The 13,930-nt window shown below is 44.9% G+C and overlaps 1 protein-coding gene across 6 annotated transcripts in view; it reads right to left on the minus strand.

Annotated features, from left to right (window-relative positions):
- The window catches only part of FBXL19 (F-box and leucine rich repeat protein 19), a 369,014-nt gene that overhangs the window by 130,695 nt on the left and 224,389 nt on the right, over positions 1-13,930 (minus strand). For all 6 annotated transcript variants that reach the window (XM_086932059.1, XM_086932058.1, XM_086932056.1 and 3 more), the window contains one exon: positions 10,871-11,032. In XM_086932059.1, coding sequence (XP_086788185.1) covers positions 10,871-11,032 — 162 coding nt within the window. The remainder of the gene's footprint in view (positions 1-10,870; positions 11,033-13,930) is intronic.

Below are 13,930 nucleotides of genomic sequence, written 5' to 3' on the forward strand. Positions count from 1 at the left end.
CGGCATAAGATGTAACAGTGATACCGTATGATTCGATCAGAGAGATAAGGAGTATGAGGTAGACGTTAAAAAGCAGAGGGCTTAAAATAGAAGCCTGTGGGACTCCTGATCGTATCTTTTTCTCTACTGATCTGAAAGGTCCTAGTTTGATGGATTGTGATCTATCGGTGAGGAAGGATGTTATCCATTCTAATGCTAGGTCAGAGATGCCGATGTCCCTAAGTCTGTCTAGGAGTATGAGGTGGGAGATTGTGTTGAACGCTGCCGTGAGGTCCAACAAGATCAGTACGGCGTTTTTCCTTTGATCTTGGAGAAGTTTTATGGAGTCAGTCAACTCAATCAGGGCTGTTTCTGTTGAGTGCTGTGGACGGAATCCTGATTGTTGGGGGTGGAGGATATTATTCGTTTCCAAATGGATTTTGAGCTCCCTATAGACTATTTGTTCTGTGATTTTCCCCAAGACTGGGAGGAGGGAGATTGGGCGGAGGTTGGTCAGGTCCGATGGGGGTTTGTTCGGCTTTTTCATTAGAGGTTTAACGGTGCCGTGTTTCCATGCACTAGGGACAATACCAGTGCCGAGGGAGGTGTTCACTATTTCATTTATGATGGGATTGACAGTGTCAATCAGTTGATGCAGGATGCTGGGAGGGCAGGAGTCGGAGCTTAGGAAGGAGCTTAGGAAGGTTGCCACGTTGTTGAAATTTTCCAGAGGTCAATTGCAGATGCTGGCCACAAGACCACCTTCTGCCTTCCTGGGGAGAGGTGTGAATTACTACCTGGAAAGGATACAATAGAGGCCTGTCATTGGAAGACGTGTTACCTGTCCCTGCAGGAAGCAACACAGGATGTGAGCCCAAAAGACTAGCTCCTTTAACAGGGAAGCTGCCTTTGAAGGACAAATGGTGGACAGGAACGAGAGGGGGCCCCTTTTGTTCTAGTAGATCAGCTGGCATCTGGGACAGAGAGCGGGAAACAGTTGCCAAATCAGTTTTCCTGTGAGTGTGTTGCCTTCTGGTAGCCACACCGCTAGGGTGGGCTACCAAGCTTTACACACAGACAGAAGGGTTCTGCCATCTTGGAAGTGGAAATAATGCACTCTGGGATAGCTAGATGCAACACATTGCAGAAAGTAGTTATCAGGCCTGATAGGACCTGCTAGCCCATTGTCTAGTAATCACCGCATACCCCCAGGGCAAGTTGTGAGCATAAAGGTGGAACCCTGGGCATCCAGACCTTAGATCATGTCTGTGCTGGAGAGAGGACGAAGAAGCACTGCCTTTCTTTTCCCTGGTCTTGGCAAAGAGAAGCTGAACCAAAGACTCAACTGCACTTGCTGCTCCAGGGGTAGAAAAGAGGACTGCACCTGTGTTGCCTTGCTAGAGGAGATGTCACCCCGGAACCTCGGACAGAATAGGTGAACCCGGACACTCAAAATTGCACCCAAGTCTGCTGGACCCGGGAGAGTCAACGTGCAGTTGACCGCTTCAGATTGACACTAACCGCAGTTAAAGGAACCCATTGGTTTTGATGTGACTGGAGAGCAGTGGCAACTTAGAGGGACTACGACATTTGTGGGCAAAATCACCCTACTGTGTTCGTGGACAGAGGGATAACCCCAGGAAGACGCGGTTGACCAGATCAGCATCCTGTATTCCTAGCATTAGGACTACTCCACTGCTGTGTAAGGAGATTCACACATACAGCCTAGAGTTGGACTGGAGACTGCTTTGGATGAAAAGGTAACTATCCTGTTGGCCCCTATGACTTGCCCTCTGCCGGAGTCAGCCACTCAAAGCAGGCTTGAGTAACTGAACACAACTTTACTAAAGTTAGCTACAATAATTTCCAATGCTTGTTTGAGATTAGAGTGAAAAGGCAGTCATTTAAGATTTTAATCTCCGGAACCCTTCAATGGATTTTTTTGTTTTGGGGTCTAAACATTTATAACATTAAGATCTATTTTTATAAACTTGTGTCAGATTTCTTGCGTAGCATTTTTTTGTTCAATTGTTTTGGTACTGCTAAATGCTTCACACGTATTCCTTTGTTAAAGCCTGTCTGCTCGAAGCTATAGCTACTGAGGGTTGAGATAAGGTTATACAAACGAGCCTGACTGGACCCAAGATAGGATTTTGAGTTTATTACACTGTGAGGTCACACAACCACACCATATAATAAAGCGCATTTCCTCACATTGGGAACTTTTGTTTAGCAGTACCGTACAGTAAATACGTTTGAGACCGCCAAGCCAACACCTAAAAGGAAGTTATTGCAATTTCCAAACAAGTATGCTATGTTCTCTGATCTTCCAAGTACTGTTTCGAAGACTTTGCAAAATTTTGAAAATGTTTCAAAGTTAGTCAAAAGTTTTTGCAAAGTTCCTAAAAGTCGCAAAAAGAGCTAGGAGGCCTACAAATTGACATGGTCATCCTACCTACCATGAAATCCCCAAAATGGGGGCACTGTGCAACAATAGGAAAATCAACATGGATGTCTCAAAGAGAAAGAGGGTATAGAGAACACCCTCATGGCTTGAGAAGAAGCTTGCCATGCCCAAGTACTGTTACACAACAAAATAGTCCCCGACTTTGAAGAATTTGATAGCAACAGAGGAGACATTGAGGAAGAAGAGGATTAAGGGGACAACAACAGCCTGGCGTCCACCATCTGAAGGAGGCTCACCTCCACATCTGGTAGTAAAAGGAGCACAACATCAGAGATGGGACCAAAGAACCTTAAGGCCCAAGTTGTCCTCCTGGAATTGGAGGACAGGAGACTGGCCCTGGAGGAGAGAAGGGTAAAGCTGGGCTTGAAGTCCCAAGAGAATGGTGGCAGCAACAACGACCGATAAATTAGGGGGGTGCCTATGATCACAGGTTGCCAAAGGGTATTGATCCCAAGTATGTTGAGGGGGTTGACACTGAGAAGAACCTGGCAATGTTTAATGGAATTTTGTCAAAACTGGGTTATTCATTGAGGGGTTAAGTACACACCTCTTGTAATAATCATAATCCTTGTCCGGGTGAGCCACTGAGATTTTTTTAAAGTTTTAAGTAGAAACAGCTCCAAGAAGCACAAAGTCCAATTGACAGTCAATAGTCCTGGCAGAACAGGACCTAAGCACAATTAGACACTGATCTTGGTGAAGCGTTAGTTGGACATACAAGCCAGATTCCTTCCGCCGTTAGCCTTAATTCCCCATCAACCACAGGAGAGCACTTCTAAAGTCCCCAAGGAATTCAGGGGAGACACTTAAGACACTCGCAGTGAGTCAAACGGAGGCCACAGCAGGGCCATATCCAGTTGCCACTGGTCAGCTGGGCAGTTGAAGGAAATGGACTTTTACAGCTTGCTGTGTCCGTTTAGCTTTAACAGGTGGTCAGCCCGTTGACCCTTGGAGTCCACTTCTTTGTTGTGGGTATAAGGAGAGAGCAGAACCAGTCATCTAGGCTCGTCTTAAGCTTCAGTCAGCAGGGTCAGCCCTCTTATGATCATCCACAGGTCCAGAAGTGTTCTGAAGTTGGTGCCCGGAGATACCATGTTTATGCGTGCTGGCACACACTAGTAGGTGGGAATGACCCTGTGGATGCACTAACAAATTGGCCAAAGTTGACTAGGTTTAACACTACCCCCTTTGGGAATTTTCAAGATGGCTTAGATCTTCAGCCACACTACATATGGATTCAGAGAACTGGAGGCGAGTGTGGGGAGTCTACTAGGGTAATCCTAGTGTATTCCCACATCTACAACCAAAATTCAGATTAAGGCAGTCCCCTAACCCACAACAACATCAAAAACAGAAGTCTGGTAGAACAAACCTGAGTTGTTGCAACCAGACATGATACACAAGAACTGTTTTGGCTTCTGGTCTTTGAAGTGCACTCCACTTGTTGTATGTAAATCCAGCAGACATGTCAAACAGTCTGCAACACTAATGTAAAAAAAAGCCTTTTGTGATGGGGCCTGAACATACTGGGGGAAGAGGGGGACAAAAGAAAGGCCCTGCCCTAGTGCCAGCTAACATTTGAATGTGACTGGGGAGGCCTCTTTGAAGAGTCCCTCAAAAGTGATAAGAAAAACCCCAGCAGGCCTGTCAAGCTAGATGTGACATTCAAACAGTACTGAACACGTTGATGTCAAAAAGGATCCTCCCAGCCTCCCCTGCATATACTGTCAGGCTCAGATGGGTCATCTCAGCCAATTTAGGTCAGCCGACTGTTTGCTCCTAGGAGCAAGTTCGCATCTCAATATCACCTATTTAAATGGTAACTACATGCTGGCCAAAGTGGAAAAGCAAAATTTTCATTAACATCCAGGAACTTCAGACCAGCCAAAACAACTTTCTAAAAGTTACTTTTCCATAATTACTAGAAAAAAAATCCTACAGCAACATTACATTGAATTTTTTATAACTATTAAAATAGATGTTCAATTAATTTTCTAGCTAGTCCCATTCCCAAGATGCAGTATTAGTATTTAATATTGAATCCCGGTCTTTTACTATGGGACAGTCAACCTTGCTACAGTGAAAATAGCTTTGAGGTACTAGTCATTGAAAAGACGTTTAACATTAAACCTTTACATGTCCAACTTTTAAATACCATGCACCCTGCATATGGTCAATAAGGCCTATATAGGGGAAACTTATAAATATTTAAAGAGAAGCTCTAAACCTGTCAAAAGGAGTTATTTTGACAAGGCGCATCTCTAGGAGGGTGGATACCGGACTATGGTTACCCCAGATTTTTTGCCTTGCGTTTAGCTGGTTTTCGACTTAGTTGGCCTGGGACCCTGCTAATCAGAGCCCCAGGCTATCTGCTCTCTCTGTAAAATGGACTCCATGCACCCTAGGTGCATAACCAATTTGGTAATGGACATCTTATCAGCCCCTTATCAGCCCCCCACCATCACTATATCCGAATTGTATTACAAATAACGGATGAAAAAACGGATGCAGAAACAAAGGGGGGGCAGCTCAGAGAGCTAACTTACTGGCTGTTACGTTGTACTCCGCATAAACACCTACGAGATGCGTCTCTCCTCCTCCCGGATGGATAGAGTATTCACCGAGGAGGGGGGAGTATTTGTAGTTTAGTACATCGTAGGATGATTGTACTCAGGTGAGGATATTCACATTTAACAAGTCACGGGGACTCTATTGGCGCAGTCCAGTGACGTTTTGTTTCCTGTGTACAGAGAGATTCGTAGATGGTTACAGCTGATAGGTGGACTCGCGTGTCAGGGTCCGATCTCTCTGCCAAGAAGCATGACACTGGTGGTGTGTGATGCCAGTCCATCACTTTTTGTGAGATGCCCTTATAACAATTTGGCACTTCACATTCACTTGGTCACACTCTAGAAATGGTCTCTTTTGGTGATATATGTTCTGATTGGAGGCTGACCATCTTCTAGCGCCCGACTGCCTCTGGTTCCCCCCTCAGGTTATTAACTGGGTTTTTGTGTCCTCCCCTGGTACTTAAATCGACACAACTGGCTTATCACTGAGCTGGGGCAAGGTGGTGTAATCACCCCTTGCTTAGATATAGTATATCTAAACCGATATCTGGACACATATATACCTATAAGTCACTCCTCTGGCAGGCCTTAACAATCCTGGAGGCAGAGTGCTTGGTTTTATTTGAGATGGTGCTCTAGCATGAGCTGAGCCTGTCTGCAGCTGTCGGGACCAACTCCCTTAGCTGTTCCGGGATATTGCCATACCATATACTCTTAAGTGCATTATAATCCTTGCGGTTACTTGCTAACTTTGGTTTGGCTTTATCAAAACATGTCGTGTTTGGCGTCATACGTTTTGGAATACTACCCCCCCCCCCCCCCTCCCCCCCCCCGCCAGTCCTGGCGACGGGGGTAGCATTCCACCCTTCTAGAGGGAGAAGACATGTGACTTTACTAAAACGCGGTTAATCCTAACCAGAGCCTCAGCATCACAAAATGGATGCTGCTGCCACAGACACGAGTCGGACCTACTGCTGACCGAAACTTGGCAGGGGAGGCCTGGACAAAGGGTTTCCTGTCGCAGGGAGGTGCTACACCTCCCCAGACAGGAGATAGAGGATTGTAGCAGGGAGGTTTGAAAGAAACTAGACACTGCCTGGGGAGTACAAGGCTTGACATAATAATCCAGTCAAACCGGTTCTGGGGCACTCCAGCCCCAGTCCTGGCGCGAAACTGGACAAAGGGAAAGGGGTGTAACCACCCCCTTCCTGGGTCCCACCCATAGGAGGGACCTAGCAGGTAATCCAGCCCACAGATTTGGAATAAAGGTGGGAGCAGTGCCAGCGCACATCAGATTATCCTGACTGAAAATTTGATACAGAACTCTGGACCCTTCGACATCCCACTCGACGTGGAAGACTGAAGAATCTCCCTTGTGGTCAAGGAGTGACCACACTGTGCAAACAGGCACCATCCAGCGCCTCACCGTTTGCTTTGTAGCAGTTCCCGCCGGAACTACAGAGATCGACAAGACCCAGCTTTCCTGCCTTCCAACAGCCCGATCCACAGTCCCAGCGAATCGGAGACCCGTGGAGGCGACCTGAAGCGTGGGGCCGGCCATCGTGGAAAAACCACGAAGTGCTGACCGTGCAGCTCCAGAGGCTCCCTGGACGCTGAGCATTGGGGTTTGAGAAGCCCCAGCCCGGAGCAGCTTTTGCACCAAATCGGATAATGGAGCCTAAGAGGGTTAAGCCCGGAATTAATGAAAGCCAAATAACATGGACAAGGATGGAGAGGGTCTGAGTGATGGGGCTTACCTCGGGGTGAGTAGTAGACTCCCTGGATGAGTGATTAGTGATTGGAGATGTTAAAACCAGGAGCGGATCCTAAGGGAGTCAAAGCCCAAATTAATGCAGGACCCAGTCGCAAGGGCACTGAGACAATGAGGTCTGAGGGATGGGGCTTACCTCGAGGTGAGTTGTAAGTTCCCTCGATGCGCGAATAGTTGTAGGAATGTTAATTTCAGAGGCGCAGCTAAGGAGGTGCGGTGACAAGGACCCGCTTACCAAGGATTCCAAGGATCTAGGATGGGAAGCCGATTAGACGTTAAGGCACATGCAGGGAAAGGATTGATGGGTGAGGCACCTAGAAAAGGAAGTGATGAGTTGTCTCAAGGTGGAATGACACAGGTCATCAAGGTGGCCCTCACACCCGAGATAGACCCTAAATTAGCCACCTTTCTCGCTATATTTGTCTGAGATCCCAAGAAGGGCATAGACAGGTCATGGTGCTCATGCCAGGACAAACTCCTTGAAGTGGCAGAACCACTGGCAACGATTATTGACATGACGGAGGATGCTAAGGCATCTGGTTCTCTGATGTCCCCTGACATCTTATCAGGCTGGGCTCAACGAGCCATCACATTCCTTGGAAATGCAAACTGTGCAATTTCAACTGAGAGACGCAGGTCACTCTTGATCAAGATTGATCCCAAGATGGGGGTAGGTCTCCATTGCGGAGGCTGGCACGGTGGCACAGGTCAACCTATCCGGGGACCATCACATTAGGGAACTGGGCAAATCTGTTAATACTTTTAACTCTTTGGATAAGGCTCAGACATCTATCAAACGTATATTCACCCCCCGTGTTTTTGCCAGAGCTGGTCTTCTTAGGGGGTGCTTGGCCAGCCGCTCCTTTCACTAAGCGTCCAGAGGTGGCAACTCTAGTCGAGGCCAGTGGCAAGACTCAATGAAGTTCAGAAACGTCTACCCAACGAGAACCAACCGTGCTGCCGATGGGCCAGAGCCGGTTCCAGAGGAAACAACAGCTACAACAATTCACAAGGTGAGAGTAAAGAATCCAGAGGGGCTCCAAATTGGGGTCAATCTGGCACATTTCTTAATGAAAAGGGAGGCTTTTTCCACAGATGCACGAGTTCTCAAAACAGTACAAGGTTTCTAAATAGAATTTTATGGCGCTCCAACCCAACCTCACAAACCCAGACCCCTAGTTCTCTCGAATTTGCCTTCCTTCCTTTCGGTCCATCATCCACGTCTTGGTGTTTCACCAACTTGATTAGACCGGTGGTCGAGAAATTACGGGCTAGGGGAGTGTGATTGATCATCTCTCTCAATGACATCATGAATCAATGGCCAGTGCGTCTCTACACACATTTACAAATGACCATCGATCTGCTGCAATCTCTGGGCTTCGCAATCAACACGGAGAAGTCCGCATTCATCCCATCTCAATCCCCGCAGTTTCTAGGATTCCTCATAGATTGAGTCAAGGCTACTCTTAGTCGTCCTGCCCGATAATTGACCAAGATCAGACACAAACGCAGGAGAACGATGTCCAAGTCTTAGGTCACTATTGCAACTGGCACGGGTAGTGGGGCTCCCCTTCTCAATAAGGCCATTTCGGGAGGTGGGTCCCGTTCTCCATGGATCTCTTTAGGTCCCGCTTGGACTTCAAGCTAGACAGATACTGCAGTTGGAGACTGGACCCATATGCGGTAGCCATGGGTGCATTCCCCCTGGACTGGAGCAAAGAGACAGCGTATGCCTTCCCTCCATTCGTGATAATGAGGTTAGCCGCGTAAGTGTACGCAGGCAGATCTGGTGGAGATTTCCCCAACATGGAGTTCGTAGGTTTGTTTCTAGTGTTGATGGAACTTTTTGGGGATTTTGCAATCCTTCTACCCCTATTTCTGGATCTCCTCCAAGATTCAGAAGACAACCCTCACCCCCTGGTGCCAACGGGCACACTTTATCTCACGGTTTGGAGGATTACCCAGAATGGTGGAAAGTCCCAGGCATTTCACAAGAAAATGACTCTTTAAACACCAGAGCCTAGGCGGACAGCACGACCAAGCGGTATTAATCTGCCTGGTCGAGATGGATGGGTTAGTGTCTTAAATACCAGGTGGATCCCTTGGGGGCAGAAAATGTCCATATTTTGAATTTTCTGGCGAGTCTGGCCTCGCAAGGTTTTGCTTACGGTCAAATACTTTCCGGTCGGCAATCTCTGCGGGCCATTGGCCGATGGATGGTCACCCAACTGGGGAGCACCCTTTAGTATGTAAACTTTTGAAAGTTATTAGATTGTCGCTACTCCCTGAACCCAGATACTCTGTTTTATGTGAAGTAAATAAGGTCCTTACTCTCCCTAAATCTCGGCCTGTCTAGAAAGCAGTTATCTGCAAACCTAGGGATGTTGTGCCTAATCTCCTGTCGCAGGGTCTCAGATGTTCACACTTTAGGCCTTACAGGTAGACTATTCACCCCAGAAGGAGTAATTTTTCACATCACTCAAACAAAATTCAAAAATTGTACCATATTCAGCACTCTCAAAGGTACCAAGAGTATGTGTTGTTTGCACAATCAAACCGTATGACACTGTAATGGGGGATCTATGGCCGCACGGAGAGAGACAATTGTTGATCGCTCTCACTAAACCTCATAAGGTAGTTTCTTCCCCTACGATTGCCAGATGGATCAGATGGGTAATGCAGGAAGCAGGCATGGATACATCCCATTTTGGGATTCATTTAGTGAGAGGTGGCATGGCTTCTAAAGCTTTTTCTTTGGAAGCTAGACTGGAGTATATCCTCAAAGTTGCTCACTGGTCTTCTGATTCAACTTTTTAAAAGTTTAATTATAACCCAGTTTCCTCTCTGGTAAGCCTAGTGATGGAACAGCTTAAACTAGCCTAATCCTCTCCTCCGTACCCGGACATCGATGGAAAAATTTCTTAGCTATTGTAATGGAAAGTTTCAATTATAATAAGGACACAGAGGCGAGGATTAGCCCTCCCAGCATGTACAAGATACGTCACGTACCCACCCAGACAGATATGGAATGTTATCCATGATTGTAATGTAATATGACATGTAAAATAAAATCTTATTCTGTTGAATCAGTAGGACGATTTGTGTACTGGATGTTATAGATTATCTGTGGTTTGCAAATGGAATTGAAATTAGATAACAGACAATATGCATATTCTCCCATTACTAGGAAAGGAGACCAATAACCAAAAAAAGGTTTCACATGAACATATTGTGTTCAGAGGGAGAAAGAGGGGGATAGAGAGTCTGCAGGGATCGTTATATCGAACTGCAAAGCCATGATTTGATTAACTGTTTTTCTAACTTTCCCAAGGACTCATAGGAAACTTAGTTTATATTCGGAAAAATAGTGAAAGGCTGCTAGTTATTAGAAGGGAAGAAAGAAAAGCCTAATCCTCATCTCAGAGTCCTCCAGAATTGAAACTTGCCATTATAATAGCTAGTTAAATTTTTGTTGTTTATCCACCCCGAAATTGTGATTTTTTTATATCTAGGCTTCTGGCTGGTGTTTTTTAGTGCTAATTATTAACTACTGGGATTTGTGTACTAGGTACTATTGCATCTAATGAAAGACTATTGCAGTATTATTGCTCTTGGGTTGTTTTTATGCATAGTTTTTACTTGGTAAAGGATTGTAATGATGTATGTAAACATCTGTTGTGTTTACATGTATACTTATAGGATTTTCATGAACAATCGAATAAAGTTTGTGACCTGAACTGAACTGCAGGCTGCGAGTACCCCTTAGTGCCATATACTAGGGACTTATAGGCAAATTAAATATGCCAATCGGGAGTATTCCAGTTTTTACCATGCTGAAAGGCGGTGCAAAAGCACTTTACCACTGTTTAGCAGCCATAAAGTACACAAGGTTCCACAGCCAGCAAAAATGGAGTTTGGCAAACAAAATCCCAGGTGACCCTGCAGAAAGGGCAAATTTCCAACAAAGTTCTTTTATGATCATGTTTCGTTTCGGATAACATTCCTTTCAAATTTATATTCTTATGGTTTTTAAAAGTTAGAATAAACAAGTAAAAAAAAAAAAAAATCAGACCCCCCACTAACCTGGTTTGGTGTCGGAAGTGGGAGAAAGCAGCTCCTTGAGGTGGGAATCTTTCACGTCTTCCAGCCACCGAAGGTCCAGCAGCCGCATGCAGGGAAAGCTGGCGGTGCACAGGGCAGATGCAGCAACCCAGGAACAACCAGACAGGACAAGTTCCTTCAAACCTGCAAAGATAAAGGGAAGATAGAGGACAGTAGTCAGAAAGGCAACGCAAGAGGTCTTCTTCTACAAGAAGGGCCTTTCATCATGTAAAAACAGGCGTCTTCTCTGATCAGTTACAAGCTACACAGCTCCTCATAGATATTCTTGTCATGAATTACTACAAGTGAATTTCTCTTGCATGGTGGAGTACCACAGAACGTCTGAGAAAACGGTGAGATGTTCCTTATTTGGCAATAACAGACAGATATGAGCCACTAATAACGACGTTGGTATCCACCATGCAAATGAAAAGTAAATCACACCCTAGGTCTAACACACAGGTCAGGAAGTAAAAAGGTCGAGGAACGGTGGGACCTAGAGCAAATGCAGTGCTTAAAATGGGCAACAGTGAAGAGGGTAATAAAGGTGAAACCCAAGTAAGAGTCGAGGATCTTAAGAGACAATCACCTAAATTCAACTACAGTAGTTTCTGAAGGTTAGGACGGTCATTAAATGTTGTGAGCAGTGCTAAAACTATTAAACTAGCAAAAAACAACTTCAAGTAAATCAGTAAAAAAAAAAAGAAAATTACATAGACCTTTAACTTCACTGACTAATGAACAACTGCCATCACAGTAGCACTTATCACCGTAGCAGGTGGCTGAAACTGTTTGAAAGAGATAGCTAATCCCTTGAACAAGTCCTTCAGGTCAAAATCCATCCTTTCAACTTACATGATGAAGGAATGAAAAATAAATATACTAGTCAGACAGAAGAAACAACATGGACAATGATCCGTGGGTCTGAAGACATCTGCCATGGTTCAGTCTAATCTCGAAAAAGATAATGCTATCGTGGACGGTATCCAAGATACTCACTTGACTGAAGTGTACTAAACCTATCAGCCTCCAGAAAGATCTCTGCAAATTGCACCACAATTTTGCACTCTCCAGTGGCTTCCACTGCCAGCCTATATTAAAAATAGAGACCTGCTCTACCATTTAGAAGTCAGCAAGCATCAACACGCATGATGCACAGCAGTAACATCACCAGACTGGAAATCAAATACAGCAAGAAGGGAAAGATGGGACAAGGAGCATTCTCCTGATACACACCTAAGTTGAGGCTCTCCATCGCATTTCATATCTGCAGGCCCCATCTTTTCTCCACTTCCGTAAAGAGTTGAAGACTCTACTCTTCAAGCAACACCTCCCTCTAGTATAATCTCCAGACTGCTGAACTCTACACAAAGTGTATCTTTTGCTACAATCACACTGCTGCTTCAGATCCTCCTATTCTCCATTTTAATTCTCACCACTTCTTCAAACCTACTTCTTTGCCTCTGCCTACTACCTCCACTGCTTTAAGCTCAAACGGAAACCACCTACCTTTATGTACACAATTTCGTGCTCACTTCCCTCACCAATCAAACTCCTCTATTATGCCCCCCCCCCCCCCCCCCACCACACACAAATACATCAATGGTCCAGAACTCAGTTTACTTGCAGCTAGGTTTGCACTCAATAATTATACATACACTTCTGATCAATTGCCAATAACATGAGAACGAGTGCATGTAAATGACCACAGTCCTCCCACGGGACCCTACCAATACTGGCCATCCAGGATGATATCGCTTGCATGAAAACTACCTCTCTTACAAGGAATAAAATGCTAATTTTCCTGTAATTTATGCTACAGAAAACTTTCAGTCAGGTGAAAAAGTTCTATCACTCTTTGCTCCCATACTTCTCTCAAAGAAAATGGCATGAGACATGCTTGGGTTAGCCATTCATCGCCAAAGGAACATACTGAAATTGCGATCATTTTAGGTCAATGAGGTGTTCAATGTGATCTTCACATGGTCACAGTCTCAGCCCGTTCCTGATCCTTAAGATAGGTCCACCCATACAAATAGGGTACCATTTTGAATCAGAAGATTTGTGTAAATGCAGGTTAGTAAGACTTCTGCTACTCACAGGCGGTTTCTAAAATTTCAACCACAGAAATGCAAGATCATAAGAGCATCCTGGAACTCACTTAGTTTCTATTTTTCAGAAATGACAGGGTTGGAAAGGAACCTATGGGTTGGTTGACCCAAAGCCAAGACACTACAATCATCCCTTATCTACATCTGCTTCTTGAGTAGTCCCAAAATGTACCTGGTGTCTGCTTATCAGATCCATTTGGACTTACAAAAGAGAAAGCAGAGGTAAAATCCAGCGTATAGAAAGACAAAGCTTTATGTGATATCTATGTTTACAGGTATTAGACCTAGAAACTATGGGCCAAGCTGTCCAATTAATCATCTTTGCCAGATATGCGATTATGCACATTAGGATCACATTAGGACTGTCTTTGCTTGAATAATTCAGACCACGTACACAATAATCTGTGGTTAGTTGTAATTTGCATGAACTGAGAAGTCAATTTTGCTTTGTTTTGTGTGTTTCTAATCACGCATGTTTTTGCATGTTTATTGTTGTTTATCACTAATGAGTTTCTCCTTATTTTCACTTTTTGCGCCGTCGCTGAAATCTATGATCGGCTATAAGCTTTCTATGTAATATCCGTACTATGTATATATTTGAAAGGGCCAGGATGCACTCTAGATTACAATTATGCTTATATATTCCCTCTTTAGTTAACCACAGTGACGAAGTCCTGATGAAGGCATAGCTGAAACACGTTCTTTCCAACATGTCACCAGTCCCAGCACATTGTATCTGAGTAAATAATGTAAATGTTGGCAATGAATTTAATATGAATTTTCGATTATCAATTATGCCAGTTAAAAGATTGAACTTTTAACTCAATGGCTCCAAAACAGAGGTGCTGGTGGTAGGGGGAAAAAGCGAAAAATGGTCGGATGAGTGGTGGCCGTCATGCCTGGGCCCTACCCCCATACCTTGTCAGGAGGC

Source organism: Lissotriton vulgaris, chromosome 7 (assembly GCF_964263255.1).
Source record: "Lissotriton vulgaris chromosome 7, aLisVul1.2, whole genome shotgun sequence".
Lineage (NCBI taxonomy): Eukaryota > Metazoa > Chordata > Amphibia > Caudata > Salamandridae > Lissotriton > Lissotriton vulgaris.